At 41.6% G+C, this 22,508-nt stretch overlaps 2 protein-coding genes across 4 annotated transcripts in view; one reads left to right on the top strand and one right to left on the bottom strand.

Annotated features, from left to right (window-relative positions):
- The window catches only part of HOMER1 (homer scaffold protein 1), an 87,297-nt gene extending 84,052 nt beyond the window's left edge, over positions 1-3,245 (bottom strand). Inside the window, exon 1 of the mRNA XM_063180499.1 lies at positions 3,161-3,245. Within this exon, the coding sequence (XP_063036569.1) occupies positions 3,161-3,165 (5 nt within the window). The 5' untranslated portion in view covers positions 3,166-3,245. The remainder of the gene's footprint in view (positions 1-3,160) is intronic.
- Positions 3,246-16,899: 13,654 nt separating this feature from the next.
- TENT2 (terminal nucleotidyltransferase 2) overlaps positions 16,900-22,508 on the top strand; it is a 43,951-nt gene continuing 38,342 nt past the window's right edge. For all 3 annotated transcript variants that reach the window (XM_063181101.1, XM_063181100.1, XM_063181102.1), the window contains exons 1-6: positions 16,900-17,025; positions 18,576-18,767; positions 19,386-19,523; positions 20,761-21,016; positions 21,983-22,097; positions 22,219-22,310. In XM_063181101.1, coding sequence (XP_063037171.1) covers positions 18,613-18,767; positions 19,386-19,523; positions 20,761-21,016; positions 21,983-22,097; positions 22,219-22,310 — 756 coding nt within the window. In that variant the 5' untranslated portion in view covers positions 16,900-17,025; positions 18,576-18,612. The remainder of the gene's footprint in view (positions 17,026-18,575; positions 18,768-19,385; positions 19,524-20,760; positions 21,017-21,982; positions 22,098-22,218; positions 22,311-22,508) is intronic.

Here is a 22,508-nt window from a genome sequence, read left to right as displayed (position 1 = left end):
ACATATCATAACTACCTTTATGAGGATAACATACTAAATATAGGCCAACAAAACTGAAGATCAAGTCTTTATAAAGACACTTTGACTAACATGACATGACAGAGCTGAGCACATCTTCCAGAAGCTTTTACCTTGTAATTCCTTATAATTCAGCATGAACAATGGGAAAAGCGAGTAGCAAATTTAGGTATTTGTCCACCGCTGTCATGTAAAGGCCATCATGTGAAGTAGTTATGGAGAAACTATGCATCAACAAATCAGGAATTAATACTAGATATTATGTTTAATAGGACATCAATTTCTGCATCTCTCCAGAATTCACAGCTGTGCAGCTTCCCCATTGTGTTTGTAAAGAAGTGTATTAATTCCAGCCTAAACAACAACTGCATCCCTGTCTCTACTTTCCCTGCTCACAGATCAAAGTACAAGCTGTACCAATAACAAGAAAAATATAGTAACAGTTCCAACTTGAAACACAGTACTTACCTGGTCAATGCATACAACACCCTAGGCTGCCAATATAAATCCTGGGTATGCTTTAGAGCTGTTATTTGAGGATTTTTAATGCAATCAGACTTCTGATTGCATTGAAGAAGACAGATGGTGCAATACTAGCAATGAACACATGAATACATGTAATGAACTAGGACAGAACACAAAATCCATGTTTTTCTGTTAAAGAATACTATATTGTATGTAGTCAATCCAACAAAAGGCTGTCCACAATGGTTATATCACTCAACAGTAACTATTGATAAGAACTTGTTTTATGCAACAGGAAGGAGGAACTGGGAGAAGTGAGACAGACTGGCAGACAGAGAAACAAGAAAGGACATTCTGTGCGTCTGGCCTATATAACCCACAGGGCTTGATACACTTACCTTCTGTGAGACGAAAGACACACACAAACATACAAGATACAGCAATAAGAAAGTGTCCTGAACTACTCTACATTTCTCTAGTTTCAAGTTTCCCCAAAAATGTTTAACAGTAGCACTGGCCCAAAGCCCAGTTACTCACCAGTTGGTTTCCACCACACACCCAATGGATAATTACCTGGCTTGCCTGATGGTACTGCATGTGCCAAACATTGCACAGCAGAACAATGAATTCTTCATTATATGTAGTCAGACTAAGAAAGCTCCTGCTGGTTTGGCAAACCAACTTCCCCCTCCCGAAGTTTTCTGTGTTCTAACCATTGAAATAGGTGAGATCTCCACCAGTCAGGTACTACAAAATCAGTCTACAAGCTCACACAGCATACCAGCACCCAATAAACACTGAATATAAGACACAGACCATCACGTGACCCAGGTACATTGAATTACCAATGATCTTGCAATTTGCTTATAGAATGCTCAATTTTTGGACCTTGGTAGAGTATAGAGTATCAACTGTTGAATTAAAAGCCCAGTGCATCCTGGTGTAGAAATACTCTGAAATCCATGGGTACTTGCATTTAGAAATTAATTCAAAACAGCTACCAAATCAAGACCTCTGCTCTGAACAGTAACAGATGTCTGATACTTACCCACAGTTGCACTAAGTAGGTGCTGGCCCTGGCCTGGGTGTGCTCACTCAGATTTAGAGAGATACGGGCTTATCAGTAACACATTCCTACATTTCATGGTTTGTCCTTCTTGTAAGAAGATGGTCTGCAAAGGAATTCTATATTGCAATACCCCAAAGCATACTGTCTAAAATGTGTTTAAAATATTCGCTAGCAAATTTAGTGTTCTTGACCTTAATGTGCCAAGATACCACTCAAGTCATCACACCAACAACTGTGTTTTTTAAGATTATGTCAGCTCTCAACAAATAGGGATTTGTAGTGTTTATTAAGAAGCTATGACTGTAAAACACTAGGAGAGCTGGAGTTCTGGAGACAAAATGTTTGCTCCTCTTCAACAGTTCAGTGGATTTGTAATATGATTAAGCTTAATCCAAACATCTACAAACACAGTATTGATTTTAAATCAATGAGAAGGCTTCCATTATTTTAATTTTACATAATCCTGTGTGTGATTAGCAATTTTAAGTGTATACCTCAAGAAAATTATCGTATAATTTAGACTTTTGGCAGAAACATCACTTTCTTGGATACATAGACAGCTGCAAGTTTAGGCTTATTCTGCTCAAATTTTTTTAATGGAAGGGAAGAAAACAGAAAAATAAAAACAGGCCTAAGTAGCAAGGAGTCATTCCTTCCTACATCTTGACCTGTGACCCCAAGTGATAGCACAGAGACAAGGATGCAGCTGTTATCACCACACATGCAAGGAAGTCAATAAATTGAAGAATTCAAATGTCCTAAACAGCTAGAGGAGACATCTGTAACTCCCATAGTAATATGCCAATTTCACATCCAAATTCCTAAGTGACCAAAATACAAAGGACATGATTTGTAACTTTTGTAGACTGCCTCCACCTTGCAGTTTGCCAGATCATACCAGGTTTCTGTTGCTTTGGAACATGGATGAGTTTCCATTCCACTTTCAGACAAGCCCGGTAGGATGGATTATTTTTTCAAATCACTATACAAATTCCTAAGGATATGACTGTGGAAAGTTTTCACACGTATCTATGTCACATTTTTATCTAATAATTTGTATGAAATCTGACTAATTTTATAGATTTCATTCCTTCTAATTTCCTTAGGCTCTCAAGTGGATTCCCCAGTTTACTAGGGAACCTGCTGTGAGGCAGACTTCCTCAGAGCCTTCAATTTACTAAGAAATTCCCACATAGTTCGACATTCTCTGAAGACTCCAGAAGAGTAGAAGCGAGCCTTCCTTGTTCTGGAATTTCACCCTAGCGCACTGAGTTTAAAGCACCCGTTTTCAAGACTGAACATCGCCTAACAACCCGAGAGAGGTCCTCACAGTGAGGAACTGGGAGCCGAGACGGCTCTTCCAGAATTCCGATGTGGCTACGGCGGAGACAAACCTCTGCAGATCGTGGTGCGCCCCTCACGGATCGCACGGCTCTCCCCTCACGAGGCTGATGCATGGCACCGACTGCAGCAGGATTCCTGCTGCTGGCGCACCCGCCAGTGAGACCCCTCGACTCCGTGCGCATCCAGCAGCGCCCACAGCTCCGCGGGCGGCCGCTCCCACCCCCAGCCCCGGCACCAGCCCGGCGGCCCCCGCGACATCCTTACCCCATGGCGGCCGGCAGCGCCTGGCACCGGTGGTGCCGCGTCCCCGGGGCGCTCCTCGCCGCGCCGGCAGCTCCGCAGCCCCGTGGCGGCGGGGCCGCTGCTCTGGGCTCGCCGCAACCGCCGGGGGCCGACCGGGGCCGCCCGCGCCCTAGGGAGCGCCCCCCGCGGGCCAGGCTCCCATGGCCACCGGCCCCGCCAAGCTCCCGCAGGCAGCGGTTCCGGCCCCCGGGCGGGCGGCAGCGGTGGCTTCGGGGACGGACGAGTCCCCTCCTGCAGGCGAACGGGGAGGCGCTCGCCTTCTTCGCGAGAGACTGGCGGTGGCTGCGGCGCTTCTCGCCGGGACGTGCGCGGCCGCTGAGGGCTCCGTGTGCCTCAGAGGCGGAGCGGGATGGGGCAGGCGGTGCGCACAGAGCTCCACGCCGACGCTCCCCCTAGCACCGCCGCCAGCAGCGTGGCGGGCACGGATGCATTTTCCCGAGATGGCAGTGCGAGCCGTGGCACCGGCGCTGGCATCGGACTCCCGGCGAGAGGCCGCTACCGACGAGCTGCGGCCGCGCGTCGCCCGCGGGCACCGGGGTGCCGCGTTCCCCCGATCCGCCCGCCCGCCCACCCCCGGCTGCGGAGATGCGGGGCACCGCTCCTCCTTCCCGCGGTGGCGGGTCCGCTCCTCGCCGTCACGCCTTCTTCTGCAGCGAGCGGGCGGGCATCGTCCTGGGGCGCGGCGGATCGGTCACTGACAGCGGGCGGCGGGAGGGGCAGCCGCCGTCGAGCCCGCGCTGTTCTGCGGCGGGGCCGTGGGCTCAGCCCCGCCGGTGGAACGGAGGGAGGGAGCGATGGCCGCCTCAGGCGGTGCCCGGCTGCTCCGGCGCCACCGAGCCGCCGCTTGTGCCTGCTCGCATCCCCCGCCTCCGCCTCACACCTCCGCCACCGCCCGCTCGTCCCCTCGCGGCGGGCTGGCGCAGCCGCCGCGCTGAGCCCGCACCTCCGTCCCGCTTCTCCTTCCCGGGGAACGGGGAGGGGAGGGGAGGGGAGGGAAGGGGCGAGAAGAGCGGAGAGGAGCCGCGCCCTGCCCTACAGCCCCGCGCCGCACGCGGCCACCGTGCTCCTGCCCGCGGCGGCACCTGCCCGCTCTGCCTCCATCCTCCGCCCGGGGAGCTTTAAATAGAACACGTCACCGCGCTCCCCTACGCACCGACGTCACGCCCCGCTCCCGGCGCTGACGTCACCGGGGTGCGGAGGATGATGTCAGAGTAGTCCACGCCGCCGGAAGCTCTTCTATAATAGGGAACGGCGGCGGGGGGGAGAGTGGAGCGGGGCGGGCTCGTGGTGCTGGCGGCGCCCGGGCCGCCTCCTCCCGCCCCCGGCCCCTGCGGCGCCGTCTCCACGGCAACGCCGCGCCCGGCGGCTCGGCGGGGAGAGCCAGTGTCACGGAGTCACGGGCGAAGGCGGTGCGGAGCCCTCTCCGGAACGTGGCTACTGCAACTTCCCAGCCCTGTGCCTTGCGAAACACAGGCCCGCGTCCCCATGCTCTACAGACACTCTGCAGACACTTAACACAGACAGCGTTACCGGAAAAACGGGGAAGAAACACGGCAGCCGTTCTAAAATTGTCCCCCCAAAAACCTACATCCCCGCACATCCATGCTAGTATACTATCGAAAGGAAAGAGCCAGCACTGTAGGATGGATAGGACCTGCAATATTGGGCTGAGTTCTTCAGTTGTGCCATGCAAACAGCAAGCTTCTAATCCATCACAGTTGCCCGAGCTCCAGCATCATGTACTATCTTGCAGGGATATACCTCATCTTAAGTTCTGCAAATACTTCCATTAACTCCCTGAGATTCCCTTAATTTGTAAACACTAGGTTTAACTACTCCAGTACACTGCCAGTGGCATTGGGACACCCCAGGTGGAACATGCTCCTTGCTAGGATGTCTTTCAGTATATTCATGGCATTTTCTGCTTAAGTGAGGTTGTAGCTACCAGAGGCATATTAAACTACAATGAGCGTAAGAGGAAGATATTGATACTATACTAGATACCAATCGCTGCATAAAAATTGAAGTAGCCCAGAATATTAACAGTGTGTGTTACACAATTTTACAGCATGATAAAACCAACCATGTTAGAACTGTTGCTTTAACAAAGGGTTGCTTGTTCTCTCATAGAACCTCTATTACTTGTGACCAAGTGTATCCCATGAAGAGGCTGGAATAAAAGACAGCTAAAGCATTCACCTAACAATCTGATCTTCCTAGAGTCAGGATGCACGTTTCCAAAATTTATTTTAATTTACAGGTGCATGTTTTACAGACTTGTTTCAACATTTTGAGCTCTAAAAGTAATCAGCTATGGGAAAAGCAAGGATGATAAATTAAATATCAAGGCAAACCTACCCCAATCACAATCATAGGAAACCCAGCATGAATCATTACTATGGGAGTAGCAGCAAGGCATACTGCCTTACGAGGCAGAAAAGAACAGCTTCCTCAGTTGCCCATTTCTCATTTCCCACACACCACCTCATAAGCTACAGTAAAGGCGCTGAAAAAAAAAAAGAGCTAAAAAAACTTTAGTCTGAGTGACAACAGTCTACGGTTTGTTGTGTGCAGCGCTGAGAACCTGCATAGTTATGATGAGGCTGCATTACTTTGCAGGACTGCAATTGCTGTTGTTGGGCTTCACCTGCTAGCTCTGAAATAGGAAGTTCTATGTATTTCCCGCTAAAAATCAAACTATGTGTGCAGGCTTCTATCATAAAGTGGAGGTACTCTCTGGTGTTGGGGTGGGGGGAAGATGGAGATTCACAACTATTCCTTCTTCTATATGATTAGAGTGAAAAAGATCAAAATTAATGCCAACTAGGCAAGCATAAACAACGAGTAGCTTGTATGTACGTATTCACTGATGTCAAGTAGCTGGGAGTCTATATTCATTAGCTTCTGAAAGTCTGAAATGATACTCCAGCATGACCTGCAGTAATGGCAGGTCAACAGCAAGGAAATCAAAGCTTTAGTTTCATATGAGTAACTGTTGCATCAGTTTTGTTCTTTCAGCTCAAGCTTACACACTAATGCAAATGCTTCAGTATTTCATTATGCTCATAGTATTTTGTTTAGATATCACAAAGATGATTCCATCTGTCTCTGCCTTTCAACTTGTTCATATATTTGTCTTGCATGAAGTATACTTTTCTACAGCATGGATACAAACTCAGAAATCCCCAAGAATGAAGATAAAAGAGAAAATTATAAAAGTAGACAAATACACACTGAACCCTGCGGTGAAGAATAGGGTGTTCACTTGAGAATCAGAGGTGTGAACAGAATCATGGACAAAAAAACGTGGAATATCAATAATGTCTTTATTGACTTGTGAAATAAATGAGCTGTATATTTCATGCCCTTCTGTAAATAATCAAATATGAGTACTGGTATGGATAAGATCCTGGGTAGGGGGACAGAACTGTAGGGACAAAGAAACCTTTACTTCAAGTAAATCTGATTTATTTTTCATTCTTAATTCTTCATTTAAACAATTTTTATTTATTATTATATTTAAGTGCAGAAAGCCCACCTAATTGATTACTTCTCTTCCATATTTATTGTTACATTGCCTCCAGTTCTGACAGGTTTCTCTAAGATTTAAACTTTGTCTCAATTAAACCCTTTTACAATCTTGATTAGTTTCCAGGTTGATTTTGTCAAGTTAACATTATTTGTCTTGTGGAATAAGCCTCTGTTTATACTTGCCAACCTTACTGAAATCCCTTTTCTGTCTTGCCATTTCCCAAATTAATATATGATACAAAAACATGGTGATCTATGTCAGCTAAGGCAGAACTGTACATACAGATACAAAGTAAGCAAGCCAGGTGATTAATCATAATATTAACAGGAGAAATACATAATCACCTCATCCTGAAGACTGAAGTGATATTAAATGGAGAATTTTAACAGTGATGACAAGACTTTTAGCTCTAAATTAATTGCTTTGGGGTTATTCCCCTGGTATTTTAGAACACTTCTCTGTCTAGAGCACTTTGATGGAGGCAATCTTGAGCATGCCTGGAAATCATCAGCAGCTTAGTGGCTGTTTCTTCACAAAAATACCAAGTACTGCCACAATCAAATTAAGAGACGGATGGCTTCAGGCAAGGCAAAGCACAGGGTGGTGCAGGAGCAAGAGTGTTATGCTGCAGAGTTGGAGTAGCATAGTCCTGGCGTGTATATTCATAGCCAGCTATTGAGCTGCCAAACCCTGTTCTGACACTCTAGCCCAGGGTGGCCAACCAGCTGGGGCAACACCTGTAAACTTGGCAGCAGTTACTGCTATCTCTGAAATGAATGCTACTTTGAGTCTCTCAGTGGGATACCTGTAGATGGGAAAAAAACCCAGATGGCTGTGCTGTCTGAATCTCAAGCCTGCTGTGTATCAACTTGGCCACTGCTCCAAGTCCTGGAACAGCAGAAGTACAGAGATGGAACATCAAGAAGCACTACAAAGGTCTGTATTTTGCATAACTTTGCATGGTACCTGTTTTTTCTCCATGCAAAATCAGATCTGTACCACTTGATTGCACACTGGCTATGAGCTACCATTCCTATGGAAAAGACAGGGGAATCTCTTAATGATATTACACAGTGAAAATATTTGAACTGCAATTGTTTGTTCAGGTCTAGTTGACACACTCAAAACAAAAAAATTCTAGTTGCAGCAAACCCAGAAACTGTTAAAGGGTTGTTTAGGGAACCTCAGAGCAATTACGTGAGAATAGAAAACTAAATTGGCATGTTTGGTTTATGAAAATAAAATTCAATATGAGATATTTTTATGTTCTCCAAATATTTTGGGTGAGGTTAATACCAGCAAGGGAGCAAAAAGAGTTATTAAATGGCAAAAGAATTTACAAGTGTAAGCCTTCCATAAATGTTTATTTTCTGCTACTCCAAAGGTTCTTGCTCTTCAAGAAGCTCATACCTTCAGGAGTAGCCTTCCTAAACAGGCATTGGGTACAAAAGCAGAAATGACTGAAAAGTAATCACAGATGGCAGCCATCTCTGACCCCACCTGGGAAAAGATAGAGATAACTAAGGACACAGACATTTTTGCTATAGCAGCTCACAGCCTGCAGGTCCTACTTCCTCCATGGGTCAGGGCTGAGGTACTACCACCCCCTTATAGCAGCTATTTTGTTCTGTTTGTACTGTTTGTTCAATACCAGGTGAGTTTAAATTCTGCAATTCCTAAGGAAACCAAGGATGCTTATGCCTGTTGAAGGTGAGGGAGCCAGGACCTCACACTTGCCTGCCTTCTCATCATTGCTGCTATTTAGTGTCTCCTTCCTTCTCCTACTCATTTATATCTTCTTCTTGCCCTCTTTTCTCCTGTCTAATAATGATTTCCCTCCCCACACACATGATTCTTTCAGTGAGTGGGATCACTTCTCCATCATTTTTCCTTGCAGGATCTGCATTTAATATATAAGTGGAGAAAAGAGGGGAGGAGAGTAAATGTCATCCTCTTCCCTGAGCTGAAGGTTTTTGTCTGCATTTTTATCAATCTAGAATAAACTTCACTGTTACATCAGGTGGGCCTGGAGGGATTCTGGACCAATTTCACAGCCACTGTTTTTTCTCCTGGAATAGATGAAGAAACATAAGTGTTGCCTTATATTCAAGTAAATGTGGTACTCTCAAACTAAGACTAGATTTGATTTTGAAAGCAACTGTATGACATAATTCCCTGAGATGCCTTATGGTCCAATATTTCTAACTCTGTGCTGTTGCCACTGAATGCTAATTTTCCAGCACCCACTTCCAACATTTCATTGTCTTGCCACCAGAAATGTATTGCACATCTCCTACACAGCTCTGTGGCAGTACACCCCTACTGGAATTTTTAAAAGATACTGATCCCTGACTAATGCTTTTATTTCTTACTTAGGTTTATCAATGGCTGCTTTTCCTCCAGTGCTTTTTCTGACCATAAGAAGGCACAGTTTATGCCACTAGACTGATTAGGTCAACTTGTCATTTCTGTCTTTTTACACCAAGTTTGCCTAGAGACATCACTAAGTTTTGTTTTTGCAGTTTCAGCTGAAGATTTTTAGAATATTGTAAAATAATCACTGTGGTTTTTACATGTGAGTACTGAGAGAGTATGTATGCGAAGGAGGGAGGAGTGGGGGAAAGCATTTTTAAGCCTTGAGGTTCCTAATGTTCAACATCTGTGCATTCCTTGCATATAATTTGAGAATAGCCAATTAAAAGAAGACACCACTTCACAAATCTGCCCCTTTATCTGCCAGATGCAGGAATTCTGAATTGGGCAAGAGAATATGCAGGCTTGTAGCCAAACTCAAGCTTTGCAGAGGCTTGAAACTCCTCACCAAGTTGCTGGGGAGGAAACTGGAGGAGAAGGAGCAAGAGCTCTGTCCTGTGAAGTAGAACGTGAGCTGCTGCAGGGAAGAAGACACATTCGCAAATCACAAACTTTTTTCTTTTATTTTCACACCTTGTTGAAGAAGTGTACCATTTTACTGGTTAAATTGAACTATACTGAAGTTACTGCTTTCAGTTTACCTCCTGCAGATTACTTGTGTGTTCTAAGATTTTGCTTTTCATGTGATATTATTTTGAAATGTGATGGCCATACTGCACAATTCTAACTCAGAAAATGTGCATTTTAATTCCTTGGCCAAAAGTTAGCCATGATGCTATTTTCTAGATACACATCATACAGTCACTTTAACATGAGAGTGACAGATAGAGTCAGCCACAGTTCACATCTGATTTTGCTGTTTGCTGAGTAGCCAGTACCATTAATATGCATTTTAAGTAGCACTCAGTGTAATTAGAATTCACATTTTAAAAGCCACTTATATAGAGTTGGATGAAGGGGAAGTAATTAAAACCATAGTACACTACTTACCTAAAGGTGTAGAGTTAAGGCTTCCATGGCAACCTTAACTCTGCATTTCCTGCCTTTACTGATTTCAAAAGCTCAGCTTCACTCCTCCTTTAACATAGTATTTCACATTGAATACTTTCACCAATAGAAAGGTTATTCTGAAACCTGACATTTCTAGGACTCCTAATACTAACCCAGTTTGCACAGTAACAACTATAAATTATTCAGAAGAAACTGCACTAACACATAGTGCGCAACAAAGACTGAACTTGCCTTAAGTTGGTGTAATGTATTATGGATATGTGGTAGCCTCTTCATAGATAAGGTGATGGCAGCTTCACTTTGGATCTCTGTTTCATTGCCTCTCTGACACTGGTTGAAGAACTATCTGGCCTGAAAAATACCATATAAAAACTGAAGATGAGAAGGAATATGCCTGCAAATAAAAAATTAGAAAAATATTTTATTTTAATTATAACTCATGAAAAAACATTATCAAGTACACCTGGAAAATTGGTGGTGGTGATAGTGAATATAAGCAGCACTGTGGATTACTGTTTAAAATTGTTCCAATTTTGAACTTCTAACTTTTGCTTAGACTTTTGTAACTTGTTTCATGAAGTGTGTATGGCAAAAATATATGTGTCCATCTCTTGGCTACCTGGATTTTAACACAAGTGTCAACTTTTATGGCTTCTTAGTAACACAAATTATATTGGCTTGAGAGATAAGGACTTCATTTTCAGAGACAAAGCACATAGCACCAGCTCTTTATAGGACACTTAAATGGTTATTAAAAACTGTCTTCAGTTATTCCTATTGTAGGGCTTCATAGAAAAGTTTTGAAGGAACCTCTATTTGCATCATATTGCAAAGTTTAAGGCAATCCTTATTTTTGTTAACAAAAATATTCTGATTTCTTGAGTAAAACTCCTAAACACTGGTATATTTTATTTCAAAGATTTTATGGTACAGGAAAATGTTGCTCATTCATCTATGTCTATAAGTATCTGAAGGATGTCAAGACAGTTGATTCAGGCTTTTCACAGTGGTGCTAAGCAATAAAACAAGAGGCAGTGGGCAGACACTGATGCCCAGGAAATTCCACCTGGACATGAGGAAGAACTTCTTAACTGTGCAGGTAACCATGCACTGGAACAGATTGCCCAGAGAGGGTGTGGAGTCTCCCTCACTGGAAATACTCAAGAACTGTCCGGACACAATCCTGTGAAACGTGTCCTGGGACAACCCTGCTGGAGCAGGGAGGTTGGTCGACATGACCCACTGTGGTTCCTCCCAGCTTGACACAAACTGTTTTGCTGCCAAATGTATTTGAAATTTGGCAAATTATAGAATAGTGTTTGTGCAAGTAGACATGTAATACTCAGAATATTAATAACATTAACAATCTGCTCTCTGGGGGTAAGATTAAAATCAAGGAATTTCTTAGTTGATAGGTACATATCTTTGACAACAAAACCATTATATAAGGGATTTTTTCTATAAAATGCTGTCATCATTTACAGCCAAATGATGAAATTTAGTTCTTAAACATGAACAAGCTCATGAATCAAATAAAACTGGGCATTCAGGTGCATTTTCCACAAACAAGTAAGCAATCAAAACCAGAGGTAAAAACCTGAAAGACACAGTAAAGAAATATAATACAAGAGAATTTATGTTGGCCACCAACAGTTAGCCCTTTCAGCCTCCTCAGCCTCTGGCATTACATTCAGAAGATGTTAGGAAAACAGAACACAGGTAGGAAGCTATATTTTATTAACTAATCCACAGCAGAACCTTCACAATTTTTTCAAGTCCCAGTATGCTAATGGAAAACTCAATAATCCTAAGTGCATGCTTAAATTTATCAATTTTTAAACAAATATAAAATAGAGATAATACTGACTTTATTAAATGTATAATTCAGTAGAGAAAAAAATTTGTATCTGTCTGTCTGGCAGTTTGGAGATGTTACTATATGCATGAAGATAAGTTTATGGATATTGCCTCCAGATCCATTAACCTTAAATCAATTTCTCTCAACTACTTATAAAAACTGGGCAACAGCTGATTATCTATTATTTATCTACAGTAAAATTCTTATTAAAATCTTAACCCTCAGAAACTGGCATATCAGGCATGTCCTTCAAAAACTTAACTGACTAGTTTAGGGCATGAGGAACATGAATATCCTCCTAAGGGTACAATGGGCTAATACAAAACTGGAAAAAAACCCGGTTTTCTACAGTTGTGCAGAATAAATTTGCTTTATCCACTGTTTACATTTGAAATTCATGACCCTGTGTTTTAAGACATGTCTCTCTTCATGAAAGAAAGAAAAGATTAAAATTTAGGAAAACCTAGATCTTCCTTTAAAACACTTGTATTTAAAGGAGTGTAATTACAAAATTTACAGAAACAAAGACTGAAGTAATAAAATTACTAGCAATTACTCATTAATCTAACCAGAGCAGAGCATTAACCATGTATCACAACACTTTACCTCTCATCAAATGCATATAGTACATTTTAAATACTAATCTAAATGGCGCACTACAAAATACTCATCTGAAGAAGATACAGGGAAAATTCATATGTAGACACACCAAATGAAGATAACTGTAAGTACATATTTTGCTATAAATCATTATAGATTTATCAAATCTGGATTTTATCTGGATTTTACAATTCAAAGTTGGAATTCACACATTTAACTGACATGTCTGAAAAGTTACCTCACATTTTCATGTGAGGCATTTCATGTGAGGCCTATGATATTAACTACATTTAATAAATTCTGTACTGTATATTATGTGATACCTATATGCATATAAAATTAGCACACTGTATGTAATAAATACTTTAAAAGCACTGAAAAAAATCATATAAGGGCATTCATAAGCATCACCGAATCTGGCTGAAGGTTGAACATCAGAGCAAGAATGTTGCACAGTGGGGAAAAATACTGCATTTGTGTAATTAATTATTAATTTTTCATTCAGTATTTACTTGCTAAACTTTCAAATCTTACTTTACATGCCTTTATACCCTTTTAATATTGTTTTCTAATGGACATCTAATTTATGTTCTTTGTATTATTAGTAAAATCTTGTATTGTTTTCCTGGGGAAAGCTGCTTTTTCCCTGGTACATAAAATTTGTTTTAAACCTTACTGTCTGGCTTGGCTTCAATCCCAGAATATCCTGATTTCTAAATGAAATTTAAAGCATTGCATATGGGTATCATGACTAAGAAGCTTCAATCTTCACAGTGGATCCTGCACTGTATTAATCCCTGTTATACCATTTATTTCACTGTAGCTACATTTTTTGTTTTGATATATTTGCTATGTTTGGTCTCAGTACCAAATATGAAAAAAGGATACTTAGAATGAAGCTCTGTGTTGATACAAGTTTCATTATTTCTGACCTGGTCCCAGACACTAGCAACATCATAAATGATCACATAATACAGGTGGTTTTGAAACTAAAAAACAAAAAATGTTTCAAGTAAGTTAAATAAGTAAGTAGGGGCAGAGTATACAAATACATGTTTTTCATCACTGTTAATGAGTGCAGTAGTACAGGTGCCCTTTAATAAGGCTGTTTGCTATGGTAAAGCACATTCTAACCACACACCTGTCCAAACTCCCATAGGCCTTCTGAGGTACCAAGAGGCAAAGAAAAGTCTGTAGACTTTTCAAAGATTAAACAAAGGTTTCCATAGAGGAATTGACTTTTGTTCTTCATTTTTTCCCTCTTGAGCTACTGACAATTGAGATGCTTTGATCAAACTTTCCATCACTATTTACCTTCAGAGACTAACTAGCTCGAGCACTTCAGCTCCAAAAGCTTGAGAAAATTGCAACAAAAGCACTAAATAAGGGTTTTTATGTTGCATAATAGTTTTCATTCTATGACAGAGATTGCAGATGGCTCATTAGAGATTTATTTGTCAATTACTTCTGGAAACCACTCTCTTTCCTGCATATCAGAACTAAGTATAGTTTGTAGTTTATAGAGGCTGACTTTAGACTCTGCTTCTATTACAGATCACAAATTTCCTCCATTGATCGCTCAGTTTCGTGGCTGTCGCTCAAATAAATTAGTTTTACAAACAGTTCTTTTACAATAAATATACCATTTTTATTCTAATGCAAGCATCTTTTGAGGCAGGAACACAAGACTAGTCCTACAGCCATTCTGTTTGGGGGAATCTGTTGGAATCACTAGTGCAAGTTCCCCAGTTCTTTATTGTATAATTGTTCAGTTGAGTATCTGTAGACCAGCAGTCTGATTCCTGAGTAAAACTAGAAGTAAGGCTTTACATGTCTTTTCTAACAGAAGAATATCTGTAAACTGTCTGAGATCACAGTCAGGGTCAGGAAGAAAGACAGCACACATTGAAAAAATAGAACAGCTCTCAGCACATCAAAGCACAGAGATTTGTCTCAGAAGGCTGTTGGCAATTTGTAAAATGTCAGGTTATTTCAGGTGCCTCACTGAAATGTGCAGCTAGGTTGACAAGTGAATGCAGGCAAGACATGGGGAAAAATCCTTGAGTTAACAGTCTGTGCCAAAAAAAAAAAAAAAAGGTTATTTAGTATCTCAATTAATGCAACACAAAATCAGGGTGCCTTATGCCAAGGAGCAGAGGAAAGGAAACCAGGAAAATACATAGGAACACAAGTTACTTCAATCAGTAAAGGCATTCCTAAATATTTTTTTTATTTTCTTTCCTTTCTCTTTTTCGTTTTTGCTGTATAAAAAGATGTTAATTTTTAACACCCTGCTCTAAACACTGCTGCTGAGTATATTGATTATGTTAGGTTAGATTTATCACAGACTCCATGGCAAATGCGACAAACCTAGGAGGAGCACGACATGTTTTGGTTAATGGCTAGATTATGATGACAAAAGCAGTCAAATGATCCGGAGAACACCGTTTGAATGCGGCAGGTGGAGAACTGCAGCTATAAGGAGTTGTATCGCAGACTTCTAACAGTTAAGACACAACATTTCTGTCTTGAGCAGGAAGTAGAAAGTTAAGTCTTGATGCCAAACAAACAGCACAGAAAGATTGTCATTGTTTAATCCCGTCTCGCAACCAGCACTACACAGCCATTTCCTCACTTCTCCACTAGCAGGATCTGTGACAGAATCAGAAGGGTGAAAGTTAGAAAACATGGCTTGAGATACAGACAGTTTAATAGAAAAAGCAAAAGCTGTGCATGCAAGCATAGCAAAATAAGGAATTTATTCGCTGCTTCCCATGGACAGGCAGGTGTTCAGCCAGGACAGCTGGACTCCATCACAAGTCATGGTTACTCAGGAAGACAAACAGTATAATTCCAAATACCCCCTCTTCTTCCTCGTTCCTCCCAGTTTATATACTGGGCATGATGTCACATGGTCTGGAATAGCCCTTTGGTCATTTTGGGTCACTGTCCAGCTGTGTCTCATCCCATGCTCCCAAGCAGCCCTAGTCTGCTCACCAGAATAAAAATTTCTTACGGGAAATTACTTTGTGGATGAGCTTTGCTTTACATCTTCATTCTAAGTATGCCACTAGATTTGTCTCTAAATAAATGCAATGCTAATCACAAACAGATCCTTATACGAAGATCTCATGTCATAGCCAAGAAAATAGAACAGCCCAAACTTTCCCTTGCTTGTCCATCTGCACTTCACTAGGCCCCTGTGTTTTGTCGCTTTCTTATCTGTTAAGCCTTTCTCTGAGTAGCCAGAACCTTAAACCTTAGCAACTCCAGATGTGGCCGGCTCTCATCTGAGCAAGCCCTCAGGTAAGAATTTTGAAGCTTTCAACTTACCCCTTTCCTCTCAAACACGGGAGCTTCAACAGTGTGTCTATGCATGCATAAAACTCACTGTTTCAGTACCTGCTCATGCCAAGAGCTCACTTACGTTAAGTGTAATCTTCAAGAAGGAATCACATTAAAGAGGACATTGACGTGCTGGAGTGTGTCCAGTGAAGGGCAACAAGGCTGGTGAAAGGACTAGAAAATGTGTCATATGACAAACAGCTGAGGGAGCTGGGTTTGTTTAGTCTTAAGAAGAGTAGGCTCAGGGGGCACCTTATTCCTGAAAGGAAGGTGCCAGGTGGGAGCTGTTCTCTCCTGCGATGCCTGCAGGACTAGAGGAAATGGCCTTAAATTGAACCAGGGAATATTCAGATTACATATTAATTATTTTTTCTCTATTACTAGGGTGTTTAACCATTGGAATAGATTGCCTAAGGATGTAATTGAGTCACTTTGAGATGTCCTTGAGGTGTTTGGATATGGTGGTGGGTGATAGTTTAGTAGTTTAGGGATTAGTTGCTAGTGCTGGATGGACGGTTGATGGACTGCAGGTATCTTAAAAGTCTCTTCCAACATTGATGTTTCCATGATTTTATGATTTCGCTTCTGACATTCTTCAGGGAGCAAGCATTTCAATATGTTTGTGACTCCAGATTAATCCTAGCATGCCTATAATCCACGTTGCCCAAATCCTAGTATTTAGCCAAATATAATAGTTTGGGCACACTTCTGAACAGTAGCTCAGTAATAGTCCGCCAGTAATTGTAGAAAGCAAACCAGCTGCACTGTGGTGTCCCTCTCGGGCCCGGCCGGACCGGGTGCCAGCGGTGCGCTCCGACTCTCGCCGCCGCCTCCCACCCGTCCCTCACGGTGCCGCCGCGCGCATGCGTCCCGCCGCGCCGCTAGGGGGCGTGCGCTCCGGGAGGAGGCCGCGAAGTGGCGCAGGAACTGACGGAGCGAGCGCTTCCTGCCGCGTCCCGGCCCTTCCTGCCGCGTGCCGGGCCCTTCCTGCGGCGTCTCTGCGTCCGAGGGACGGGACGGTGCTCAGCTGCGAGAACTGCTCTCCGCTGCTCGCCCCGCGCAGTGATACCCGCAGGCCCGCCCCGCCTGCCTCCGCTGAGGCCCTGCGTGAGTGTTCTGTGGGGGTCCCGCGGGGGCGCGGCAGGGAGCGGCGTCGGGGTGCCGGGCTCTGGCCCCAGGGGTGGCGGCGGGCCCGGACACCTCTCCCGGCATGGGGCTGGGGGCTGGCGGGTTTCTGTGCGCACGGACTTACCTGCGCGGTTCACTCATGGGGCTCTGTGGGAAATACCTGCTTGTTTGGAAACGCTGCCCAAAGGGACAAAGGTAACTGGACTGCAAGTTATGAAGCTTGTTTAGGAGAGCCTGGCAATTCTTGGCGAGGTAACCCGTGCTGGCGGTCCCGGTAAAGGTCGTTGTCGCTGCTGTGAGAAAGCGGTGTTGCTGCGTTGTTTTGAGTTGGGGAAGGTAACTCCTCTATTGCTTGTCTTCTTGGTGTTTACAGCTTCAAAGGCTAAACTGAACATGTGTTTCTTCTGCGCCTAACTCTTGAATTCTCGTTCATCGTTCTGATACTAGCTAATTGTATCCCTAAACTGCTTATTTCTATGGTGTGCTGTGGGGAGTGCCTGGTCTGCTCAGAGGGGAATGGGGCATGTTAACAATTGTTCTGTCTGCTAGAAATGGAAAGGTTTGGACAGCAGATACTCATCCAGACTAAATGTCAAGTGACTTACTTGTTGTGCAACATGATGTCATTTCTTCAGCAGAACTGAAAGTGAACATCCAAATAGTAACTTCCATAATGCATACTGCTTCCCTTCACCCACCCCATCAGATGGGAAAAAAAAAAGGAACAACTCTAATAGTTTTCTCTTAGTGCTAGTGCAGCAAGAGCTAGTGCAGGTTTTTACTATTCACTAGTGTGGATTGTTATCACAGGAAATAAGGAGCAAAGCCAAACCCAACCATATAAACTCCTCATTATTAATTTTCTTATGCTTTGTCCTAATGCTGTCCACAGTGGCAGTCAGAATTATCTGGGAAGTTGTACCAGAATCAACTTTTGAGTTGAAAAGATAGTAAACCTATCTTTTTCTATGACAGAATCTCTTCAGTAAAATAGTACTACATATGTATGATAAAGCATGATTAGATTAGTTGCAATTGATGTTATCATTTGTCTGCTTTTTTACGTTGTGTTGTGAAAAAGTACTAAACTTCATGACATAACTTGTAGTTCATGATTAGCTGAATCTTCATGCGCTTATGATGTACTCAAGGATTTCTTTCCATATATTGTGAACCTGTTTCAAATATGAAACAAATTCCACAGTTGCATGGTACTTTTCCCTGAGATGAAAACTGTTATGTCTTGTGACATGTAATTTTTTTTTTAAATTAAACTAAAAATTGAGGGGGTCATATAAAAATTCACTTTTAAACATAAATAAAGTAAGCAATAACTTGAGAGTGTGCAGCATTTTTGTTTAGTGTCTTATAATGACAGTAAATCCTGTGATCACCATTCTCTTCAGCAATTCCTGGAAGTATATTCTAGCTTACTTCAATTTTTAAACCAAGAGCTTAAAAGGTAACTGATACTTCTTTTTGCTTAATTTCAATTTCTTTTCTTCTTCTTTTTTTTTTTTTTTTTTTAGATAAAAGGATACATGTTCACTTCAAGTAGAAAGGAGCATGTTCCCAAATTCTTCCAACTTGGGTCGTCCACCTTTTCCTCCAAAATATCGACAACAGAGTACTTTCTTCACTAAACTTCCTCTAAATATGCCTCCTACTCTTATGTCTCACCAGCAAATTGTCGTTCCTCCGTTTCATCTTCACAGTGCAGTGTAAGTACAATAAGGTTTGGTAGAAGGGTTTGGGTCTGAAAGAAATATTTCTCTTTGTGGAGGATAGTTTTCACTGTTTGTAACATTGAACTGCCCTGAACTTCACAAAATGTTAAGATGTCATGCATATAAAAAAGAGCTGTATAATTTCTCTTATGGACCTGCAAATCTATATGCTTGCCTGTGATGCATAATGCATGAGATGTAATGGCACTGATTAGAGTTGTTAATCCATAGCTCAGTTTTGAAGATCTTCAATTGTATTTGTTTATTAAGGAGAGCAGGGAGGAGGTGAGAAGAGGAGGGAATGTTTATTCTTGGGTTTGTATTTGAAGACACTGTAGTCTTGTTTAGGCTTTTGAATTTAAAAGTTCCTTATGTGAATTTGTTTGCTTACCCCTTCTTACACATATGCTGTCAAGAATGAACATTTCCTGTTTTTAATGAAGTACATATTATAAACTCAAGTATATCTTCATGTTGAATAGAAAAGAAAGATGTATTCCTTCTAAAAAATACCCAAGTGACAGGACTTGTAGAAATTTAGTATTCAGTTAACAATTACCAAACCATGAAAAGTATCTTGCTTATCTTATGAATGACTGTTTTGGACTGTAGTCTTTCTAGAGCTCTTTTGAGTGGGAATGTTGAAACTACTCCAGCTACTACTCCAGCTGTTACACTGCAACCAGTGACTTACGGAAGTGTTAGTCCAGTGTCTACACCAGATGCCCTGACGTCATTTCAAGGAAGAAAGTAAGTTCTTTTACGTATGTGACCAATATTGGTTGTAATGTACCCATTGTGAAGCTCTTCTGGTATCAATTTCTTAGGCAGTTTGAGTTATGTTAGAAATTGCAATACTGAATACTTTTTTCTTTTTGATGGAAACAGGCCATGTATTGGCGCTTTAAAGCATTGTACCTGTTTGAGAATCTTAGTACTCAGAAGTGGCTTCCTGTACCTAGTTTTCTCTTCCACCATCTGTAGCCTTGCAGAAGTGATTTATTCTAATACTGCAGTGAATTGTGGTCTGTGTGGGTTTGACTTTAAGCTGCTTTGTGTCTATGAATGTTCTTTTATTGTTAATTTGTCAAGTTAAAAACAAGAGTGCACCCTCAATGTTTTATGGGAATTGTCGTGTTTTCTTGATAACACATTACATGTTTTTCCTAATTTTCTTAACTATGTGATATATTATTTTTCAAACACAAGGTGTTAAATTCAAGCATGTGTAAGTTCTTTTTTTTAAAGAGGATTTTATGGAAAACTAGTTTTTGTAGGTTGTTTTTTTTTTATTAACTTGAATTTTCATTACTACCTTTGTTATTTTAGTTACCACAGAAAGGGAAATTTTACATAAATGTAGGGTTTAATTATCTTTTAATGCTTTAGAAAAAGCCAGTTCTCTTTATTAGTTCAGGTATACTAGTCGATACATGTTTCTAGTAATTGTCGGAATCAGCTGATTGGAAGGAGGTTCTCTGTAGTGTGTCTTCAGTACTATCTCCTGAATGCTATTTCACTACCAAATCTAACATGAAAAAATAAGCACAGTCAAATATAAGCTATTAAGTTATAGCTGACTATGTAATTATCCCATGGACTAAGGAAGCTCCTGGTTTTATGCTGCATGCATTTTTTCCTCTTGAGCAGTCTGTTCTATGACAAGCTATGCTATGTTGGGAGATTTGTAGTCAGCTTAAACAAACTTGTCATTTGGGTTTCAGTTGGTTAAGTGCAGACGCTTGCCTTAAAGAATTGCATCAATCCAGTTCTCGGGTTGCTTTATTTCTCCTTTTTTATGTTCTCTTTTCCCATTCCAGGGTTGTTTCACATAGTACCTAGGATGGGCACACCTGTTCTGTGGCATACTTGGGCTTAGTGAAGTACTTATGTCATTAAGTGTTAGTATTTGAACTTTGTAGAAACTGTCTTTTAATCATAAGTTGGAGCTTGTGAACTAGAGGAATTACGCAGTGTCTCTCTCTAGGCGACAAAGTCAGCAGAGTGTTCCAGATGACGCCAAACGGCAGCGGATTCATTCACACGATTCTGATACAGCTGTAGTTAACCAAGCAGTGCCTTTGCCAAAAGAACGTAGACGCTCCTTCCCAGCATCAGTTTCAGTTCAGTCTCCAGTGGTGCATGCGAGTGGCTTACCAGGTTTAATTGGATGTGTCCCTCCTTTGCAAGATACTTTGTTTCCAGATCCTACAGAAACCAGGCTCCCTGTTGCCAAGGACGAGGTAATGGCTTTCTCTGCCTGTGCTTTCTTCTGTCGTTTGAGTATGAGGGGATTTTGAGAATCTAGAGGTACTGTAGGAGACCACAAATATTTCTACCAGTGTTTTTGACAGTATCATGGGATATCTATTGATAAGCTGCCATTAGAAGGAGTATGAATAAGTGTGGCTGCCACTGTTGTTCTGTATCACCTCCTTATCTGTGCTTGGGCTTGAAGCATTTATGTGGTGGCAGGGAAAGTCAGGGTACTGTTTCTTTGTAAAACCCCACTGTAGTTATATGAGAGAAGCCCATTCTGAATAGATGCAGTATTTGGCCTGTAAAGATGTTTGCTCCCTCTTTTCAAGAAAATATAAAAGTTACTGCCATAGCTGTTCTGGAATATAGAAGAGAATGCAATGGAGTTTAGAACTGCTTCTTGTTCTGCACACACATGACAGAAGGGTTTTGGGTTTTTTAGTGTAGATATGCCTGTTGATTATAGAATGTAACAATGTGGGAAAGGAAAACAGTCAGTACCTCCTTCCAGCAAAGATCTGACTTCTTAATAAGTTTATATGGGATAAAAAAGAAAGCTAATTTAAATCAGGTTTTTTAATGATATTTTTCTCCCCCTTACTGGTAGGCAAACTGTTGACATTGAAGTCAGCAGCAAATATCTTAGGTCATTCATTACTTATTCCCTGAAATACTGCATATACTGATGATGCAAAAATTATTTTCTCTGGTTTGCTATTTTATAACAAATGGAACAAATTTCAATTTAAAAACTTAGCAGAAATGTTTTAAAGGAACTATTAATTGTGAATTCAAGTGCAGTAAAACTCTAGGCAGTGGAGTTGGTCATGTGAAATGGTGCTGAGTTTTGCATTAAAAAACCCAACCTTCTGTGTTTCATGTAATTGCGTCTGTGACAAGAAAGAATGTTCACTTAGCTGTGTCTTTACTTTTTGTATGTGTGTGTTCAGTTAAGTAAACAGATTTTGGAGTTGTTTCAAGCATGTCGACAACAGGCCATTGATTTGGACAGAAAAGAGCTTTGCAGAACAGAACTCCAGAGAGAAATTCAGCTAATTTTTCCACGTATGTTTTGAATCTAATTACTTTATATCAGTTTGCATGTTCTTCAAATTTGTGATTCTTCCTTCCTCTCAAACTGTAATATGTCACATCGTGTTTATTTTTTGTTACTCTTCTATTACAGAGAGCAGACTTTTTTTGGTTGGGTCCTCACTAAATGGATTTGGCACTCGTACTAGTGATGGTGATTTGTGCCTGGTGATTAAAGAAGAGCCAGTAAGTAATTTAAAACATACGTAGTTAAAACCATGTCTCGTTTTATGTATGTGCTGTTAAAAGGCTGGATCCCAAAATGACAAAATGGTAAAATCTTTTTGATTTAATAACATAGTTTTGCACTCATAATAGCCACAAACTTTGAGCCCATTAATGTGCAGATAAGAATTAAACCCTATCAACCTAACAAAACCTATT

Source organism: Melospiza melodia, chromosome Z, assembly GCF_035770615.1.
Source record: "Melospiza melodia melodia isolate bMelMel2 chromosome Z, bMelMel2.pri, whole genome shotgun sequence".
Lineage (NCBI taxonomy): Eukaryota > Metazoa > Chordata > Aves > Passeriformes > Passerellidae > Melospiza > Melospiza melodia.
This window is presented reverse-complemented; position numbering and strand designations above follow the sequence as displayed.